General features: G+C 36.0%; 1 protein-coding gene across 1 annotated transcript in view; it reads right to left on the bottom strand.

Annotated features, from left to right (window-relative positions):
• The window catches only part of snx19b (sorting nexin 19b), a 34,311-nt gene extending 15,708 nt beyond the window's left edge, over positions 1-18,603 (bottom strand). The window contains exons 1-9 of the mRNA XM_053507244.1: positions 18,498-18,603; positions 16,218-17,865; positions 12,741-12,879; positions 10,075-10,175; positions 9,448-9,564; positions 8,624-8,745; positions 8,418-8,511; positions 8,054-8,234; positions 6,275-6,401 (exon numbers count right to left, since the gene is read on the bottom strand). Coding sequence (XP_053363219.1) covers positions 6,275-6,401; positions 8,054-8,234; positions 8,418-8,511; positions 8,624-8,745; positions 9,448-9,564; positions 10,075-10,175; positions 12,741-12,879; positions 16,218-17,846 — 2,510 coding nt within the window. The 5' untranslated portion in view covers positions 17,847-17,865; positions 18,498-18,603. The remainder of the gene's footprint in view (positions 1-6,274; positions 6,402-8,053; positions 8,235-8,417; positions 8,512-8,623; positions 8,746-9,447; positions 9,565-10,074; positions 10,176-12,740; positions 12,880-16,217; positions 17,866-18,497) is intronic.
• Between the last annotated feature and the right edge of the window lie 3,496 nt (positions 18,604-22,099).

Raw genomic sequence — 22,099 nt, 5'->3', positions numbered from 1 at the left:
GAAAAATAAATTAATACTGTAACTATAGAAAAAATGCAAACACTGGCTTATCTACATATAATACAGTGTTACATGGATAGTATTTGCTAACTGGAACATAATTGGGTATAGCATAGCATAACATGCTAGAAAAATGTAAGTATTATTAGAATTATTTCACTATGAGGAAGGCCCAGGTTTGATTCACCCCCAGTGCACAAACCCCGGTTCTAAGCCCAGACAAAATGGGAAGGTTGCATCAGGAAGGGCGTCCAGCGTAAATCCTGTGCACCGTTGTGTGCTGATTGGATGGTCCGCTGTAGCAACCCCTCAACATTCCCAATGGTTGCTATATTTGTTCTCGATTTGTGTATACTTGCATTATATTATACTATTACAGCAACATGATTGTAAAATATACTGAAATTATAATGCCTGGGATGGAAGTACACTGTTGTATTGAGCTACCTTTTAGGATGTGTAACACTTAATCAATAGATATCTATGCCTACCAGACAAAAGGCCTCAAGACATTCTCTACTTATACACCACTTATTTTAAATTAACACTTACACTTAACATACACATTTATATATTTGTACTTCAGTATAAACCTAGGCATCTGAGAATGCTAAAGATTTCACAAAATCCTTCTTCAACTGCATTTTTATGCGAAAATCAGTGTCACTGTCCTTGCCAAGACAGTCTGGACCTGGCCTTAAAACAGCTGCTTATAATTGTGATACCTCACTGGAAAGTCTGTGATCATAATGAAGCCTATTAATATATAATTAATAAAAGATTTTTCACAGACTGGAAAACTACGATACATCTCATCAGCTACATGATCTTTCTAATAGTCTGTTCTGAGCCAGTTGGTATTTAGTCTAGAGGAAATCTGTATTCATTATAAAGTAGTTAAAATTATAGAGCATTAACAATAAAAAATTACATCTAGAAGACCTTAAATACGAACACTTTTCGGACAGAATGTTTCTTTTTTTTAATGAGATTTTTAGACAGATTTGAATCCTGCTAAAAAAAATTATAACCTGAAAAAAGAGAACAGAGAGAAATGCAAATGCATAAAACAAGAGCTTGAAATTTTTTACATGGAGGACCAAGATCCCATTACAAACCTCCTTAAATTTGTTACACATTAATGTAAGAGTCCTGTTACTCTCTACAGAGGAGGTATCTTTAAACATTAATTCTAAGAGTACAAATAATTTTGTTATCAGTGAACAGAAAAACTGTGGTATAATTTCCACAGGTAATAGTATAGCAAGTACAGTAGTTATGCAGAATGTTTTAATAAAAGCAGAAAGGTAAGGTAATAAGTAAATAAGTAGGTAACTTTGTGTGTAAAAATTATCTTTTTCTGTACAGCTTCCTAATACTGCATACACAATCAGTGTGCCTTTCCCAAATCCCAGCAGAGCCTTGGCTAGGTGAAACACTTGCCCAAATTATTAAAAGATGCATAGTTATCCTTTTGCCTACAGTTGGAAAATCATCTCATCTGTTTAAACTGTTGCAACAGTGGATATAAGCCTCTTTAATTTTTACCAGCATCTCCTTTAAAACCCAAGGCCAGGATAAAAGTATGTCTCTAATTAAAACGAGTCTAAATGTTGGTGACATTAAATCTCTCCTAAGCTGGTGGTCTTATGTAACTTCAAACAATATTGGCAAAATTACAACTGCTTGCATTTAAAATCAGATTTTTCTTTTCACCAGAGAGGTTATAAGTATCAGAACAAACTTAGTTAAGCAAAAGTCACTAGTAAATGATATGCAATAATCTTTAAGGACCCCCAGGAGGTGACCGCAATATCCATATGTCCGGTGTGATGAATGCAATATTTTCTGGCAAGAATAAAGACGCGGCTATGAGAGCCAAGTAAAAGATCAATTACAGACTAATTTCAAGCACAAACCTTTCCAGTTTGTCACGTTTCTGGCGCTCTAATGGACAGTTTTTGTTTTATTTATTTCATGTCTAAATAGCACAAAAACTGCGACTCTGGCATGGTCAAGTCAGGTCTCTGTAAGATTTAGAACAGCACTATTTCTAATCAGCTAAATTCAAACAAGCCAAATTGTTGTACTTGAGAGACTAATGCATGCTCTGTCTGGAACAGGTCACTACATCAAGAGCAGTGACAACGTAACATTCTTTCCACCTGTTCTGATAGGATGTAAAAACAAAAAAAAAACATAATCCTTCACTGATTCACATGCACTACAATAGATACAATAGAACATGACATGAAAAAACAGTAATCAAACTAATCTGTGCTAAAGAATTTTATTTCTCTTTTAATTGCTCGTATATAGTCGGTTGTATAAGATCCTTCTTCATGATAGCTTGATAAAAAATGTTTTGTACCCATACTGGTGGCATATGGTGGAGATTTCCTCATTTTATTCTAACATTATATTTAAAAAAATCAGTCATAGCATTGTGAGTTACAAACTAAAGGACAAAACAAGGAGTTAATGAGCAACTGGCAAGTGTAATTAGTGATAGGGAGTGTTTACTAGGCTTGGCTGAGGTGTGGAACTGGGTATTTCTGGGGTATTTTCAGTAACATTTAAACTAGGCTGATTCTATTCACTAAAAAACAAGGAAATGCAAATTAACCCACTTATGGTGTTGTGTAAAAACAGGTTGAAATCTAAGTGTGCAGTTGCTGTTTCTTTATCCTGCTAGTAGATTATACAGACATACATCTGAGACACATCTGGTCTGGACAGACTAATATTGAAGTTACGTATTCAGTTTGAATTCAGGACAAGACTATAAATAATACTATAAATAATACTATAAATAATTTTTTCCCCATTGTGGCTTCTCCCCATTTTGGGGGGTCAACACAGTGGATCACTGAGTGTGCAGATGTGATGTGGCACAGGTTTTATGCCAGATGCCCTTAGTGACACAATTTATCTGGGCTTGGGTCCAGCACTAGGGGTGGCCTAAATCATATATTCAGTTGCTAAGGGTTTTTTCCTTGACTGGGAAAAGAACGTAGTCGAAGAGACAGCAAGAGTGCCACATGCTAACCAAATAATATTATAAATAAATAACAGATTTTGTTTTGTTATTTAACAAAGAAAACCATGCTGGTAAAACTGATGATGATCATTTACATTTATTTAAAATGTCTCTGGTGTCACTGTCAATATCAGGATTGGTTTCTGCTTAACATGACAATATGAATTTTTTGGTCAGTTTTATTAACTTAGAAAGAGGGAGGACTGTTTATTGTTCATATAAAGAAACAGATTATGGGATCATACTTGTGCTGTAGACATGCCACAATATGTAACGGGATAACAAAAAGAACAATGTGCTGGTATTTAACTAAATAAAAATAAATAAATACATTTTTGGCAAATTGCTGTGGTAAGTGGAATAAACCACTCAGGAATGTGCTGTGATAGCAAAATTGTGTGGATAAAGCCGTCTGATTCACATCTCATCAAGCTGTCGCCCTTAGCCAACACTATCAGATCTGATAAAAGCAATTGGACCTTTTGTCCATGTAAGACACTTGAATACAGCAAAGATGAACAAAACCACTATGAAAAGCAACTTTGTATTCATGGACCAAAATGATCTTCATTGTTACACTGCGGCTTACCCAGGATATTACTAATTTGTTGAAAATATGTTGAAATTACTTTCTAATACCATTATTATTATTAGACAAGCCTATTTAATTCTTAAATTATTTCCTTATAAAGAGAGACAAAAATAAGTAGTAGGATCAGGCAGGCTATTCTACAGATTCAAAGGTCTGTTAACAAGTAAAACTAAGCGTTCACAGCATTCATGTTAAAAGTGGCCCACTCAGTTCAGTGGAAAGTAAAACGAAGCCTAAATTCAGGACTTGCTGCGCTTTTGCTTGAACTGAATAACTTTCAACCATTTAACTGATCATCCACATTTTCTGCGTAGCTTTTGGAGAATGGCACAAGGTTGTCTCAGATTTTCCATGCTGGTGGATTTCATTAATTAATCAAATACATGGCAAGGGGTCAGTACAGGTTACACTATTCATGGCTACACAAATAATGAATCTGAAATGCCCGCTAGATATGTAAATATGAAATCATTTATAATAGGAACTATATAGTATTTAAGGTCTTATAACGGACAGTTGTGCCATTTTAAATAAGGCCAACTACAGATTTCCGTCAGCAACTTAAGATAAGTCCTTTCAGGGCCACGAGATTCAGTTTGCACCACATTTACATGTTTAAGATACTATAGGATTTAAAAAGACTGTGGCAAGCATGGCTATGATCTTGTGTCTGCTGTGGACAGAAAGGAAGCAGGTTGAACTGACATTTACAGAAACACATGCTAATTCTTACCTATGTCTTATTTTTGGGACAGAGAGGGCATGTATATGGCATAGCTGGTGAAGCATGCAATTCACATACCTGCATACAGTCTTGTATCTTAATATATTTAGGCTATGAGGTACAGTGGCTATACAAAAGCTAACCTACATTTTGCAAAATGATGCCACAAAATAAAATGGTCTCGTGAGACCTAGGTAGAACTTTTTTGTACATAAGTAAGATTTTTTTAGCACAAAAACATGACAGCTTATCACTCAAAAAACAGCATACCCATGGTCTAAAATCATAGTGGCTGCGCTGTGATATGGGGCTCTAGTCAAGAATAATTATTAATAGCTTTAAATAAACAATTTATTTTGGAACAAAACTTGCAAGCCTCTGTTAGACAGATAAAAATCATATTCTTTCAACATGATAACAATCCAAAGCACAAATCCAAGTCAAAGAAATGAATTTACGGTACATACAGTAGATCAAGATTTTTAAAGGGTCCAAGCACAACAGAGTAAATTCTATCAAAAAAATGGCTTTCAATAGAATTTAGGTGCACAAGTGAGACCACTCTGCGAAGATTTGCAAGGAACAGTGGAATAAATATTCGGAAATTATGTGTTATGGGTGCTTTAAAAAAATATTGGTGTATGCATATTTATTTAACAAGGTTACAGTAAGCTTATTCTTTTTCTTCCCAAAATGTTTTAGTGAAAATACAGCCGAGACAATAATCTTTTTTTGTTTATTTACATCACAAACTGGACTTTTTATATCCACTGTATTAAACAATGGGTGCAAAGGGGAAATGTGAATAGATTTACTGTGGTAAAAAAAAACAGTAATTCTGCCGGTGTGAAAATATTTTTGGATGTTATATGAATGCTATATATAAAAACAGCAATGCTTATTAAAGTGTTTCTAACAAACCGATGACAAAATTGTTTTTGTAATCAAGTCATCAAAAATCTATTTGATAAAAGGTAACATACATGTAGTGATAGCATAGCCAAGGATTAGTATTAAGGATTAGGTTACTGAATTAGTAACCACAAGCAAAAAAAATTCTGTGCACATTTGTTTATTTGGGGCGGTTTACTGATCCCTGATCACAGAAATCAGAACCTATTGACAGGAATACTGGTTGCTGATCATAAGTGTGTGGAGGTTATTGGAATCTGCCATTTAAAGCATTCAATTTATTTTATAATATTGTTTATTTATAGCTGTAAAAAATATTCTAAACAGCAGTTCACAAATATAATTAAAATCTAAAAAAGTATTATGCATTTAAAATTTATAGCAACATGTGCAACATATTCCATCATCATAAAAATGTAAACCAATAGAATAGCCTATGTTCGACTAAAAACCAAGGGAAATTTTAATTCCTTAACTAGCATAAAGGGGCACTCACAAATACTTGTGAGTCTAAAGCCTAAAATACGACTTTCCGACTGTATATCATGCCCTTTCTGGATATCAGAATTTCTGTATTTTAAAAACACAGTCTATTCCTATCATCCATGTGTGCATCCATGTTGGCATATGCTTACTGTCAACCCGCGTGTGTCACGGAGTAGTGTAAACCTGGGCTGCCTCTGCCACTGCTGGAAACCATGCTTTACTTCTTTCTTTCTGTCTTATTGTTTTTTGTGATAATGGTTTAAGCATCTTTACTCTCTGTAGAGTAAGGCTACAAGATTCTTGCCTTACAAGATTTAGCGTTTGTGTCATCAGAATACATATTGGTTTATGTGATCGGCCAGTTGAGAGACAAGTGATCGTCCCATCAACAGCCGATCTATCAGAGCACCCCTAAAACAATGCATCTAAATCCAGCACTTTTTTTTACTACTAAAATGTGTATAATCCTATAGTGTGCCAAATAGAAGTAATAAGCAAAATTTCCTTGTAATCTGCATACCGCTCAATGAGGGTCCCAAACAGCAGTCTGATGCTTCTTTGGATATTTTCAGTGCACAGCCAACTCCACTGATCCTTCATCAGCAGACACAGGACATTCAGTGCCATGTCAGCAAGTACAGTTTCCCCTGTTGGACAAACAACTCATTAAATATACATATTACTTTTGGATCAATGATAAATACTATAAATATTGATTACACTTTATCTACTCAGATGTGATATTGTTAACGTTTAACTAACTGTAAAAGTGCTCAATGGATGCATCATGTCTTTATATTCCTTCAGTACAATAAATGCACAGAGCTACTGCATGCATTGGGCAACATCATAAGCATTAACATAACAGAATATATAAAAAATACAAATAAGCAAATCAATCATATTAAAGTATATGAAATATATATACTCAGTTTTATACTCAGTCAGTGTTTTAGTGTTTGAGTTATCTCTAGTAAACTGCAATTGGAACTGGAATGCTTTATTTTTAACAAATATTTATAATAAATAAGGCAGTAATAAATAATGAAAACGATCTCCTCATATTTTAAACACGACTCCTAATGCACATGTGGATGTGCTGTCCTCTAGAGGCAAGATGAAGTTCTATAAATGTTTAGTTCCTAAATTAAAGTTCCCACAAACATTACAAACCTACTAATTCATACACCTTCTTGAAAAAGTTAACAAAAATTTGTCACATAGTCTACAGTGCACAAATGATTCGTGTGCAAGAACTGGAACAGTCAATCACACAGGCGTGTTAACGTGACTAATACTATGTGCCCGGAAGAAAACAAAGACTCCTATTTAATGTTAAAACTGAGTTAATTACTTTACTTGTATACAATGTAGAACATGTAGACAAAGCAATTTATTCTGCTGTTTAACTGATATTACATGTTAATTACAAAGGGTAGCCTCTTCAGTCTATTTAAAACACACATTGAGAGTAATTAAAAAAAAAGAATATTAAAAAGAAACTTAATATTCAGTCTCATTTGTGTATCTTAGGCAAGACATGAAACCAAATTTGTAAAATTGTGGTGACAAGGAAAAGTATATAAAATAATTTATGAAATTTAAGACAGCCACTAAAATCCAACAGTTAAAATGTAAGAAAAGAGAAATTACACTAGATCTCTGTAGAAAAGCAAATCTAGAGAGATGCTTTGTTTGACCAATCAAAGAGCTGCACTATTTTATGAGGTACTTGGGTAAATTTAGCTCCAAGGTTCTCAGTACAGAATGCCCACTTGGTGGTAGACATGGCAAAATGCAAAAATGCCACCTACCATTGAATGATGGTTGAGTTCATGCCATTGCTGCATCTGGCACCTAGCCTGGTGAGACATGCTTAACATGTACTGTATGTGTACACCACACTGGGTTTGAGTTAAACTTGAGTTAAGTTTTTAGCAGTATTGTGGTAAGACACTGATACTGATGAAAAGCTCCTTCAACTGTTACAGTTATACCAAAATCACACTCATAAATGACCATTCGGCCACTAATTTACAGCAAACAGTTGTGTACATGGTTCTACAGCTTGTCTTTCTTTTAACTGATGGTAGAGGGGGCAAACAAAACTGTATATAGCAACACATGGACAGTCAGTAATTGTCTGTAATCAAGCAGTCCATCAGTGCATTACTGTTTATACCTTAAAGCAATACTGTATTTTCAGTATTTTGGTGATCCCAACAGTAGATAAACTGCCATATACATGTTTTCTTTCTTTAGCACCAGAGATATTATGCATCAATAAAGTGCTTTTTACCTTGATATGGAACAATATTTTGTAACTCCTTTTTTGAACATGCGCAGGTCTCCGTATCACATTTGGCCCCGAGGCTGGCGTCCCGCTCTCCATCTGCATCACGGAGTGATGCTTTATTAACAAGTTGCTCCCGTTCCAGGATAAAGCCCTCTAGACTATTCATGGTGAGGCCATTGAAAACCTAAAAAAGGAGTTTTCATGGATCCCATGTTGAACAGGTTTAGTTGAACAAGCACAGTTAGAGCTATTATTACCAATTAGTGCTCTTCATCTTCAGAATTTCATCAGCGCACTACTGAAGGCAAATCAGATCTTAAATGTGATGCACAAATAAATGCCAATCAGTGAAGCCTGTTTCACTTACGGTGCTCCCCTCATCAAAGCAGTAAAGCACTTTCGGCTTCATGTCAGCCACATTAAGTGCAGGGGCAATTTTACTGGAAAATCTCATCCTGGACCTAAATACAAAAAGTAAGAGAAATTCATATAAATAAGATACACAGGAATTAGCAAATGACTGAGAACTACATTGTATACTACCAGCTTGCATGCCAATAGGAATCCACATACTTGCTCTTCCTGTCTGAAGGTAATTTCCCATCAGGCTCAACATCCACTTCATCTGTGGGGCTTTGTGGCTCAGAGCGGGGAAAGGCTGTCTTTAGCGTATCAACTATAGCATTCATCACAATCTGCCAATTTAGATGTAACATACTGTTATTCTGGCCTATAAAATACAATATTACATATAAAACAGATACATTTATTTATTGTTCAACCAACAATGGTATAAAATGTGGGCAAACTCAAACCGGTAATTTAAAGTATATACTGTGATAATTAGAAGCATTTTAAATATCTATGCATACTGCATATGTAACTATACAACATTTAGTTCTAGACTGCTCATACCCGACATGGGATGTTTCACTATCTTTTGCCATAGAAAATTTCAGTTATTTCCACTAAAACAGTTACTATAGTTGAGTTAGAATCATCATCAGGAGACTTTGGAAATCAAACGTAAATATATTTTCTGACTTTAAATGCAAAAGCTTTGAGTTGATATTAGAAAGTAAGAACAGAAGTCAGTTTCACTGAATGGACCTTTAACAGCTTGTAAACTAGCTACGTAGCCAGCTATCAGCTATCAGTGAGTGTAGCTTGTTCTCTTAATTCAAGCAGCAAATATAAAAAGGTATTAATACTGTAGTAGTAATAGTAATAGTAGTTACTTAAAATAAATTTCTTATTTATAAAAATTGCTCTACAAAAAACAATATACTGGTGATACATTTGTATAGCTGCAATTTTGCTTATACTGAATGCTTAGATAACCATTTGAAATTTAGGTGATGTGGTTAAAATTGCAAGTAAAAATTCTGTAGAAGTACCTTGTCGATTCGTGAGACGAACGGCTTCTTTACAAAAGCAATCCTCGCGTCGGTGTTAAGAGCAAGAAACTCTTGCATTTCTATGCTGTTGGCAGTTTCAGGTATTGCACAAAGTTGCTACAATCATAAATTAAGAGCTTCTTACAGCTAGCATAGATTTAGGTTGTAAAGGACATACTTTATAATAAACATGCATCCATAATTATAGGATAATACCACAGTGACTTAAAACCCTGTATGTAAGCTGTTTGCATTCAATGTTTTAAATCTAATTTTTTTAGGATTAACATAGATCAGATTTAGCTAATCAAATTAGATACACAATTTATACACAAGACAATTATTAAAAAAAAAACTATCACAGAACCACGTTGTCATTTCAGCCAATAAGAAAGCAAGAAATAAGAGAGAAGTCTGAATCCTTTGTATTGAGCATGCAATACTTTGTTCCACATTTACATTTTGTAAGTATTTTTATATATTTTTTTTAACTTATACTACAGATGTCTATATTCAGTATAATTAACCACTAATGATTATTGTTATCCAGTTTTACAAATAGTACTTAAACATGTGTTCTCAATTAGAATATAATATTAATTTACAGTGTAATCAGTGACGTCTCACCTTAAGAAACGTTTCCAATAAACTTTTTCGGGCCTCAACTCGGTCACTGTCCATGTTTCCAAAAGGAAGGTCAGGAAAGATTTTCTTAGGTCCTTTAATATCTGCAATTAAAACAATAAACCTCCACAACTGTATTTTAATTAAAGAAAACTTTAAAACTAGGGGTGGGAAAAAACTTGTTAACAAACCCACAGGCAAGCAAAAGATCCAATATGCTACTCAGTTTCAGGTGCAGGTTTCATAGGAACATAAAAACTGATTGATAACTTTATAAGATGTCTTATTAGTCAAGGGTATTACCAGAGGTGGGCAAAGTACATTAATTCTTTACTTAAGTAGAACTAAAGACTTGATTAAAAGTACAGAAGTACAGTCACCCTCGATTTTACTTGAATACTGAACTTGTATAAGCTCACAAGTCATAGTAAGCCTTTAAGTCATAGTAAGACTCTCTCTCTCACACACTCTTTTTCTCTATCTTGTTCTTTCTCTGACATGCTTGTTTGCTGTCTGTTGCCTTCTACGCTTCTGCTACTAAAAAGAACTATGTACTAGGGGTGTAAAAATATGCCCAGGTCACGATACGGTACGTATTTTGATACTGGGTTCACGATACGATATGTATCACAATATTTTAAACAAAATTTAAAAATGAAATTCTTTGTTGTACATACAATACACATTTTAAGGTTTAATAAAAAGCCTTCTGTATGAATGTTTTTCTGTCACTGAAAAACTTGTTAAATATAACATGAACTTAAAATTAAAGATACCTCAGACAGAACTTCTGAAAGCAGTAAAAAAAAATTTAATAAATTAAATGGTGTTTGGTTAACATAAATACTAGTGTTTGCTTAGGTTACTTACATGGCTTTCAAAGGCACAATGAGTGACAGGGTGGTGCTCTTTTCATCAGAGAGGACAGAGGTGGCTTTTTTTTTTAGAGGTTTAAGTAGATTTACTATTTCTTCTGCATCAGTGTTGTCGTTCATATCCAGAGTATCAAGTTGACGGGCGTTTTTGCGGACCTCTGTGCTCAAAAGAGAAGCCGTTATAGCCACTTGTTGCTCGAGATAGCGTTTCAGCATATCCATGGAGCTGTTTCATCTCGTTACCACATCGATGGTAAGCTTATGTGATGCGATCTTAAGCATCTTTTGCTTTTCTGTGAGCACAGCTGTGGCTGTGGCACTGCGGTGAAAGAAAGCCATTTCTTACGCGAAAAAGAAATCGTCTGACGCGAGGCACATTTAAACCTTCTTGCAACGCAAGATTCAATGTGTGCGCGAAACACTTAATATGCAGCAACAACCCAGCTTCTCTCACTGCCACCTCCATGTTGCGTGCGTTTTTTACAGTCGTCCTGTCGTGTGACTGGAAAACCAAAATGCTGCCAGATGATGGACTTACAGTATAAGAAGACGGGGCATCTTTAATTTCACTTTCAGCCGAACTCTTGTTGCCCTACTAATGTTCAAGCTATTTCTGCTACTGTGATGAAAGCACACACGACGCTGTTGCAGAGTAGGTCACGTCGGCTCCTCAACCAATAGAATGAAACTATAGTAAATGTATCGCCAACACTCTACGATACATATTGTAACATTTTTGCATCGCGAAATATCGCACTGCAATACATCGTTACACCCCTACTACTTTAGCTGTACCAAAAAGCAGATAATGCAATTATGTATGATAGTCAACAGGTGGCGATATTATCACCTCAAATACTACACACCACTGTGGTCATGGAATGCAACACCATGCAGTAATATAATGAAGTAAAAAGTCCATATATTTGTTATAGGATGTAGTCACTAATAAGAATAATCACTAATAAAACTACTTAAGTACAGTGCAAATACATAAAATATGTATTTGTGTACAGTAATAAATTTAATGTACTTGGTTACCTTCCACCTCTGGTTATTATGCACCTTAATAAAGTATATGAATTCCTAGAAAGGGAAAAATTGTGTAGCTTTTCTTTATTTTCTGCCTACACAAGTTTTAATATAGCAGTTTGATATCATCAATAATATATATATATTTTTTTTTTTTACATACACACACAAAAAAATAATACAGTTCATCTAGACCTGCAATCAGTTTGTCCCTGGCACCTGGGCTAGTGATGTGTCACCAGTAAATCTGTGTTACCATATACAAAATACTTCTCTCTACCTAGAAAATGGTTCTGGCCTTGACTGGTGTTGGCAACTGTTTCTCTGGGGACTTGACAGTTCGATAGTTCATGACTGGAACTTCTTACAAGTCTACCTGGGTCTTCAATAACTACCTGGACTCCATATTAACATCAATTAACATCAGCTATTATAGCTGAACTGCCTCCCACCCTACACACTGTATAAATGCAGATCATTTACTGCTTTCTGTTTCACCCAAATGAGGATGGGTTCCCTGTTGAGTCTGGTTCCTCTCAAGGTTTCTTCCTATTACCATCTCAGGGAGTTTTTCCTTGCCACTGTCGCCCTCGGCTTGCTCACCAGGGACAAACTGACCATTTTGATTCATACAAATTCACATTTCATACAAACCTAAATAATTCTTTTGACTATGTAAAGCTGCTTTGCGGCAATGAAAATTGCTAAAAGCGCTATACAAATAAAATTGAATTGAATTGAATTGAATATACAACAACTCACGTTTGAGAATTTTACGCAATTCTGGTTTCTCCTCTAATCGGGTCTGCAGGTTCAGGAATTCACTATAGCGCCGATTAACCATGTGATAAGCCACTGACTGCAATGTGCCAGGATTCTCAGAGTCCGCAGCTGTCTCATACTGCAAAGAAAGCTACTTTTGTTAAAACAGATGATAATACAAGCCATGCAATTACATTATGGTATTTAAAAGATTCTCTTTCTTTAGTTCTGACATGCTTTTCTGAACACCAGTCATGACTAAACTTGAACTCGAACACAAGTACTTGCACCTTTGTTTGAAGGTTACACTAACTTTTGTTCAGTTTGGTTTCGCTTTGGCCAAATGAGTCGGGTGTATATGAAATTATAAAGGGTGTTCAAGTCAAACCAGGACTTTACATGACAGTAAAAACTTCTTTCTATATAATCCCCTGCTCCACTAATGCATTTATCCCAGCGTTTCACTAATACTTGGATACCAACAGGTTTTCTCAGTATGCCAAAGCCATGATCTGATTGCCTGCTTTACAATGTCTGAAACGCAAACCCTCCCATGAGCTCCTTTAATGTCCCAAACATGTGGAAGTGGCCCGGAGCAAGGTCAGGACTGTATGGGTGATGATACAATAAACTTCCAGCTGAGTTAATATAATGTGCAAGTGGTGTTGGTGAATGATTAATTATGTGTACAGCTCTGACAGACAAATGTGTCAAATCCGCAAGATGGCGACAAATAATATGTTGATTTTCAAAGGTATTTTAGGTCAGGTATTTCATCAGCTATATGTTTATGAGAAAGACTCCATTGGACTCCAAGCCATCTCGGCCAGGATTGTCATTTATGGATGTACGGCCTTCTTTAAAAGGTTTGCACTATTCATGTGTTTTACAGTACTGCACTTACCCACGTACTGTGCTTGAAGTCTTCTATAAATTATAAATGTCGGCTTAATCCTTTTATTTACAAAAAAAATCCATCAAGTCCAGGTTTGTTTTGAACGTCCCGTATTTCTAGAGCTGCAACAAAGAATCGATTAACTCGATAAAAATCGATTACTAAAAGAGTCAGCAATGAATTTTATAATCGAGTCGTTGTGTCGCGGAGACATTTGATTATTAAAAAAAAAAAAAAAACTGATGCGAGCAAAGTTCGGCGCCTCATAGACATGGCGAACCAAAAATAAAAACGGATGGAGGTAGAGGAAAGATACATGACGGTGGCAGAAAAATCTGTAATCGGGAATTGTCTCCCCTGCTGGGTCTTAGTGCGCATTGCTTACTGGTATAATCAACATCCGTGCACACGTGTACTGTTTACTATAATACTGTGACCACATTTGTGAGCGTAAAAAGTATTTTATTTTGTGTCTGTGTGCGCGTGTGTGTACAGCGCGCGTGTAAAGCAAAAGCAAGTCTCATTAGAGACGTTAAAAATCCATTTTCTCTCTCTGCTTAAGGCTTAGCCAGCTCTTTGTCTGCTATGTGTGTACGTATTTCTCCTTCACAGACACACACACACAATCCTCCTCTCTGCTCTACACAGAAACACTACTCTGTCACGATTCTTTTTAAAGGTAAAGTGCAGGTTAATTTGTTTTATTTTTACTTTACAGCAGTGATTCCGTTAGTGTGTCGTTCAATCAGGCGCACAAACGGGAACACTTATCTGTCAGGAAAATTGCAGGTTAATTTGTTTTATTTTTTTCTTAATATTTTGTATTCATTATTTATATCAATCAATCTTTTTACATCCATGGACACTATGGACAATTACACGCACACCTTCCTTCATATCTACACTACATGTTGTACATTTACATCCTGGACCATTGCACAAAGACACTTTAATAACTTTGCACACCTACTGTACCTTCACAACTACACTACATGTTTACGTTTACATCCTGGACCAGTGCACAAAGACACTTTAATAACCTTTGCACAAAGACACTTTGTTCTATGCATATTTGCACATCCAGTACAGTATATTTCAATTTGTACAGTATATTTCTCAGTACAGTATATTTCTATTTTTATGTATATCATATTTCTATTTTTATTTTTAGTTCTATTTTTACTAGCATATTTCTATTTTTAGTTTTAGTTCTATTTTTCCTAGTTTAATTTAATTCTTCTATTTAATTTTTCTATCGTATTTCTTTTATTCATATTTATTTCTTATTTGTAAACTTTAATTCTCTTTTAGGGTCAATGGCAGTCGTATAAGCATTTCACTACATTTCGTACTGTGTATGACTGTGTATGTGACAAATAAAATTTGAATTTGAATTTGATATATGTATTTATTTTTTGGGCTGTGGAATGAATAATTTGAGTTTCCATTATTTCTTATGGGAAAATTATATTTGGTTTACGAGTGTTTTAGAATACGACCCTGCTTCCGGAACTAATTATGCTCGTAAACCAAGGTTTCACTGTATATACTTGGCAGGTATAAAGCATACACGTGTATGTTTTTTGTTTCAGTCCATTTTTATTTTATTTTATTAATATTATAACAGCTCAAGGAGCAACATGTTTGTGCACTGCTAAGGATTTTAAATAAAGGGTTGGAAATGAATGCTTCTCTTGTTTTTTGTTTTTATCCGATTCATCGATTAATCAGGGAAAAATATTTTTGGACAGATTAATCAATTATTAGAATAATCGTTGGTTGCAGCCCTATATATTTCTATGCATTAAAATTTTGTTCTTTTTAATGCAGGTATAAGCTCCATAGTTCTTATTGTCCAGTTTTTATAAATCTATATACAAATAAACTGTGGATTAACCCAACATCTTTTTTTAACATTTAAATTAATAAGGTATGGGGGCATTGCAGTTTTTATACATAGCTGTGTTTGTAAAATATAAATTTGAGACAGATCATTAAATTATACTGAGGAGGTCAGGGACTGGGGTTTGGTGTTCCAGTTAACCTGTCCCGAAGGTGTACAGTGGGGTTGACGTCAGGGCTCTGTGTAAGACTGTGCAAGACTCAAGCGCAAGTCATGTTCTTCCACTCCAACCTTGGCAAAACATGTCATTATGGAGCTTGCTTTGTCATGCTAGCACAAACTTGCTAGCTCCATGAGAACATAGTTTGCCAAGGCTAGATTGGAAGAAAGTGATTCTCAACCCCACTGAACATCTTTGGGATTAACTGGAACACGAAACATTGGTGCCATTCTCATTCTCTTGTGACTGAATACCAACAACCATGGACCAAAACCTGATGAAGTTATTACAGTAAGAAAAGGAAATTTTAATCCACATAGTTTGGATTAGGATGATCAGGATTCAGGTGTCCACATACTTATGGCAATACAGTGTACTTTGCTAGAGTCCTGTTATGGCTATTTGATATAATAAGGACGCATATCGCTCACTAATAATATCCACAACCATTTACGCTATAAACTGCTTCTTTTAAAAGCAAAGGAAAAGTTTAAATAAATGAATGTAACAAAAACACACCTTTACAGTGTAGAGTGTGTAAGGATGAGAGCCAGTGCCTCTGTGTTCTTTAGCTGTGATGGTTCCCGTGATACGAAGGTTCTGAATAACAACTGGGCCTTCAGGACTACTGAGAGGTTCGAATGAGAATGGAGAGAGCGGCATGGATCCAGCTGAAGGTGAAGAAGCTTGAAGAGTTTCTGACAGAGTCAGTCCATTGGAGTTTACCAACCCTAAGGTCTCCACGCCAGTCATTTCTGATTTCGTTGTACCCTTTTCAATCTCTCGAAGAGCACAAAAGCTTGAAGACAATTCATCTGTCCCATCAGTAGTATCAATGGGTTGTTCTTGTATCTCCGAAAGCCTTGGTGCATTAGAATAGACATGGGGCTCATCTTTGGGGTCAAGTATTCCATCTGTAAGCAGGGAAGATTCTGTAACTGGCTCTGACATTTCTTCTTCTGCACATAGAAGAACCAGCGATTCCAAGGAGCTCCTTTTGAAATCATTTAGAGGAGACTCTAAATCAGAGTCTGTTTCTTGATAGAAGGGATTTGATTTCTGGGGTCGCAAATAATCCTTTGAATTGAAACCGGGATGCTCTGAAGAAAATGACTGTCTTGATCCTTCATCCTCTTGGTTCTGTTGACAGAAAAGATCTGCAGAATTAAGAACATCGGGATTTGTCAAATAAGGTGTTGGCGCATCCGTCACACTGGGAAGGTCAGGCTTGATTTTTAAGGTCAGAGAAGCTGAAACCTCAACATCCTGTGACGTTTCTTCACCTAAAACCATTATTGGAGAAGATGCCATTTCATCAGTTGGTTTGGTTTCTGGATTTTTGGACCTTGTAAACACATCCACAATTAACATGTTTAACCAGTCTGGATCAGACAGCTTTGCAATTAAAGGCAAAAGAACATTGCATGTTATAAGTTCACACACAACAAATCTCCCTGTTCTGGTTTCAAGATGTGGTGGAGGGACAAGAACATGTAAAAGCAAATCCACAATTGCACGTGCGTAGTTCACTTCTACGGCAGAACTCTGAAGAGCTGGGTGAGAAATGCAAGACATGCTGTATGCCTCCCAGAGACTCTCATGAGCACTCAAACTTCGGTCCTTGCCTGCTTTTCCAGCCATGATTTCCTTAGCTTGTATGTAGCACTGAAGATGACATCCGCAAAGATCTAATATCTTTGCAGTTAAAGCTTTCCTGTCCACTTTCTTTGCTCGAAGTTTAAGCTCCATTGCCATCGATATCATGGCGTTGTGGATCTCATCCTCAAATTCACGCTCTGTAGAAACTGTGTTATACCATGATGAGACAAAGTCTCGGATGATCTTCGAAACGGTGTTCTTAATCTCGTGGTCTAGATGCATCTCGCTGTCTGCAGAAGACTGGATCTCGTCCAGGGTGATAAAACGCTCAAGGTGGATGACGCTTTCAGACTCAAGAAGAGCCTGAGAGCCAAGCCATCCACCTAAAACTACTAAGAGGCTTGTGAACACACAGAGCAGCCAAACATTAACCAGTAAATGGAAGAGGATGACCCAGGCCAGGAGTACACCAAATCCAAGGAGCTTTCTCTGCACCATGAAATCAGACAAGGCCGTCATGGATGGACTGAGGTCCTCGGACTGAGCCATGACCAGGTAAGGCAGGCTCCTGTAAAACATACATACATAAATACATACACAGATACAGAATGTCATCAAGGAATTAAAGGACATACAGAATTGCATGTATTAAATGGATAAGTCCATTTGGGACAACAACAAGCTCTGGTTGTTAAGATGTTTAAAAAAAACAACACAAAATTAAACGCCTGGTTGCTCTAAAGGGGCCTGGTTACTGGTAATTTAAACACAGGCAGACAAAAAAAAACATAAAATGGTTGCATTTGGTAAAATAAAGCGTACAGTCTTGTAATAATAATAATAATAATAATAATGCAAGTGCGTTTTGCTATAATTCATATCCATCTCCTGGCTAGCTAGCTAACACTGCTAGCTCAATGGCAAACACTACACCCTTAATAAAAGTGAAACTACCACCTGTACAGTGACACTGAATGTTCAAGTAAAAATACTGATATATATATTTTTAACTGGTTCTGTACTATTAATATTATTATCGTTATTACTGTTAGGCGTAACGTTATATAGAAACTTTACATTAAAAACCTACATGCGCGCTTGTTTGTCATTTGTCATTCGCAATTTCCGTTAGCTTGCTGGATATTTAGTTACCACATCACACAAACATAATGTTAATATAAAGATATAATAAAACGTTACCTGTGTGGATGAATTCGGAGAAACAATTTAAGAGGGTAAAGTCATGTTGTACAGAGCGGGCTACAGCTCTGTGTCGCCGTCAATATTTTGATTCATTTTTTTTTTTCTATTCTGAACAACTCGATTCAAATGATTCGTTCTTGCCGAATCGATTCTTCAGAATCAATAACAGTACGCTGTACAGTAGTGTCGATGCGGTAATGAAAATCACATTAATATCAATATAATTCTGCTTACTGGTTTCTAATAGCTTAATTATACTTAGCACCTTGATTGAATCAAAACAAAAGGGCGGTAAATAATCAAGTCCATTTAAATATATGAACAGAAATTGTGCGTTTGCATAGGCGTTGTGTCACAATTAAGCCGTCACAGACGGTCCTCACCGGATGTAGCAGTGTGCAGCGTCATCAACTTTTATGACGTCATAGATGTAAATCAGAAAATCTGTTTGCATCGCTCCGGTGAAAACATCAGACTGAGCTTTTAAAAGACCTGGGGATCTGACTGTAGAGCGTCTACAGCAACGGCGCATACAACGAGCGAATAAAACCCTGGATCAAACTGCGACGTGTCTATGGCGACAGCGCATACGATAAGCAGAAATAGAAGCTACCAGAATGCTGACACTCCATTCGAAGATAATGGTAGCACGTAGGCATTAGGATCTGCATGGTGGTAACCACTAGTCTGTTTTAATTCTAATAATGGTGGCATAGTGATTAGCACTGTGGCCTCACACCTCCAGAGTCCATGATCTACCCAGGCTTAATGGGTTTCCTCCTGAAGTCCAAGGACAAGAAGATGTGTACATGCCCACACATTCACATTCTTTGGGCATTTTGGAAATGCCATTTAGAAAATCTGCTTGTCCGTCGGGAGGGAACCGGAGTGCCCGGACACTGGAGATGTGAGGCCACAGTGCTAAGTGCTAATCACTATGCCAAAAATAAAAAGGCCCAATGGGTTTACCGAATATAATGGTACACATTTAAGTAAAAGATTTAAACAGGTTGATTTAGCTGTACTGAAGATTATTTCAGTTATTTCACTGGCCTACACTGTAACACAAACTACAAGCTTAAACCCACTTTCCACCTGTGGGTTAACCCGTTTCTGAACATGAGTTTTTGATATGTTTCCAGCCCAAGATCAGGACTTACCCTCTCCAAACTAAAAAGAATAAGTAATAATTTTAGGTAATTTAGTGTACACACAACATATTTTTATCCTTCTATATTTGTAAACCTCAATTAATTTTGTACATTCTGAAAATCCAGTGTACAATATATATATATATATATATATATATATATATATATATATATATATATTTCTATTTCAAAAATTGTAACATTTTTAAATGTGTATATTCCAGCCTTAATTCATATTACATTTTCTTAGAAAATTCTATAGGGCAGCACAGTGGTGTAGTGGTTAGCATTGTGACCTTGCACCTCCAGGGGAGGTGTATGTGAAGGTGTAGATGTGCGTCTATGAAAGAGAAGTGTGTGTGGGATGGTTGATAACATACAGGTTGATAACATATACAGTTTGATTCCTTCCACAGGATAAGTGTGCGTGGAGTTTGCATGTTCTCCCCATGCTTGGTGGGTTTACTCCCACAGTTTTAAGACATGCAGATTAGGCTAACTGGCATTCTCAAATTGCCTGTAGTGTGTGCGTGCCTGAAATGGATTTGCACCCTGTCCAGGATGTACCAGGCATTATGGCAAGTCTCCTGGGATGGGCTTTAGGCTTCCCGTGACCCTATACAGAATAAGCGGTATCGAAGGTGAATGAATGGAAAGTCTATCTTTAGTTAAATTGTACTCTCTAGTGCATTATTTTCATTGCAATGACTCTTTGTAGGTCACTGACAGACATATACTGTGTAAGCATTTTACAGCATATCATACTGTACATGGTTGTGTACATGACAAGTAAAATTTTAATTTGAGGAACTACAACAGTGTAAACTGTATATTTTTATAAATATAGTATAAAATGTATTTAAATTATTTAATTAAAATTTTATTGTACAGACACAGGGATGTCCTGGTGACCTACCCAGAGTATATCTAAACTCAAAGCCAGTGTTCTCAGGTTAGGCTCTAGATCCACCACTATCCTGACCAGGATAAACTTAAATGAGGATGGGTTCTTTGTTGAGTCTGGTTCCTCCCAAGGTTTCTCCCTATTGCCATCTCAGGAAGTTTTCCCTTTCCACCGTCGCCCTCAGCTTGCTCATCGGGGGGCAATCGGATCATTTTGATTTATACACATTTTTCACATTATACACATTTCCATAATTTTCTTTTGATTCTGTAAAGCTGCTTTGCGACAATGACCATCATACAAGCGCTATACAAATAAAATTGAACTACAGTAAATAAATCAGTTACTCAAAGTGAAGAGGATTATTATTTAGAAAACGCAATGACATCAAAACAAACTTTGCAGGGTCAAAGTTGTGAACTACAAAAAAACAAAAGTATTTGGACATCTGACTATCACACCCATATATGGTTTTGTTCCCCAAGAACAAAGGTGGAAGCCCATAATTCATATAAAATGCATTTGTATGCTGTCACATTAGGCATCCCCCTGTATGGGAATAAAGGTGCCATGCGTTGCTTTAAAATGAACTTGAGCACCGTATAAGCCCCAAGCCTCCATAAACATCACTACCCAACCTGCATAATGGCTTAAAGCCTTCCTGGAAAAGTGAAGATCAGCGTAACAGCAAAGGGGGCTAAATCTGGAACTGGATGTTCCAAGCACGTATGGGTACGATTTCTCACGTGTCCAATTACTTTTTTAAAACTGTGTCCCAGTGATATATTTGCAATGGATTATAGTTCTTTCATGCTAAGTGATGATACACATAAGCAACTGTTATAGGACAAGAAAAATGGCTAGAAAGCCAAACCTTTGCCAGAAATCTCTGCCTAGTGGCAAATCACTTATATACTACAGACAATGCCTTTATCGTAACATATTTGTGCATTTCTCTAAATTAAATCAAGTTATATAATACTGTTTTAATTCATTTTTCAAGACAGCATTGAATTCAAAACACTGTTTGTACAAATCAGAGATTGCCAGGAAGAAAAATGTGAATCAAATGAATGTTACTCCACCATTCTTTGTAAAAAACATTTTTAGTTTTTTTGGTTTTGTTTTTATCCTAAAAAGGTAAAAAAAAAAAAAAAAAAAAACGAAAAATTTATAAATAAATCAAGACAGACAAATCTGACACCCACTGAGGGTTTTGTGGTTTCACACCACTGTGTAAAACTCTAGACTATTGTGTGAGATCACAATCTTCCTCATTCTGATGTTTAATTTTGTTCCAATGTGATTGACTATTTAACTACATGAATGTGAAGGTGTATCGGTGCTTCTATCAAAAAGAAGTGTGTGTGGGATGGTTGATAACATAGCCAATGCATCTCAATAAATAAAAAAAAAAATCAAATTTGATTCAAAAAGTGAAAGTTACTTTGTATTTCAGTGATTACGGCTTACAGCTCATAAAAGAAATCTTAAAATCAATCTCAAAAATCAGTTTATAATAAAGAAATGTCCAACTTCCAAAA

Source organism: Clarias gariepinus, chromosome 11 (genome assembly GCF_024256425.1).
Source record: "Clarias gariepinus isolate MV-2021 ecotype Netherlands chromosome 11, CGAR_prim_01v2, whole genome shotgun sequence".
Lineage (NCBI taxonomy): Eukaryota > Metazoa > Chordata > Actinopteri > Siluriformes > Clariidae > Clarias > Clarias gariepinus.
The sequence above is the reverse complement of the archived record's forward strand: the minus strand, read 5'-3'. Positions and strand labels throughout refer to the sequence as shown.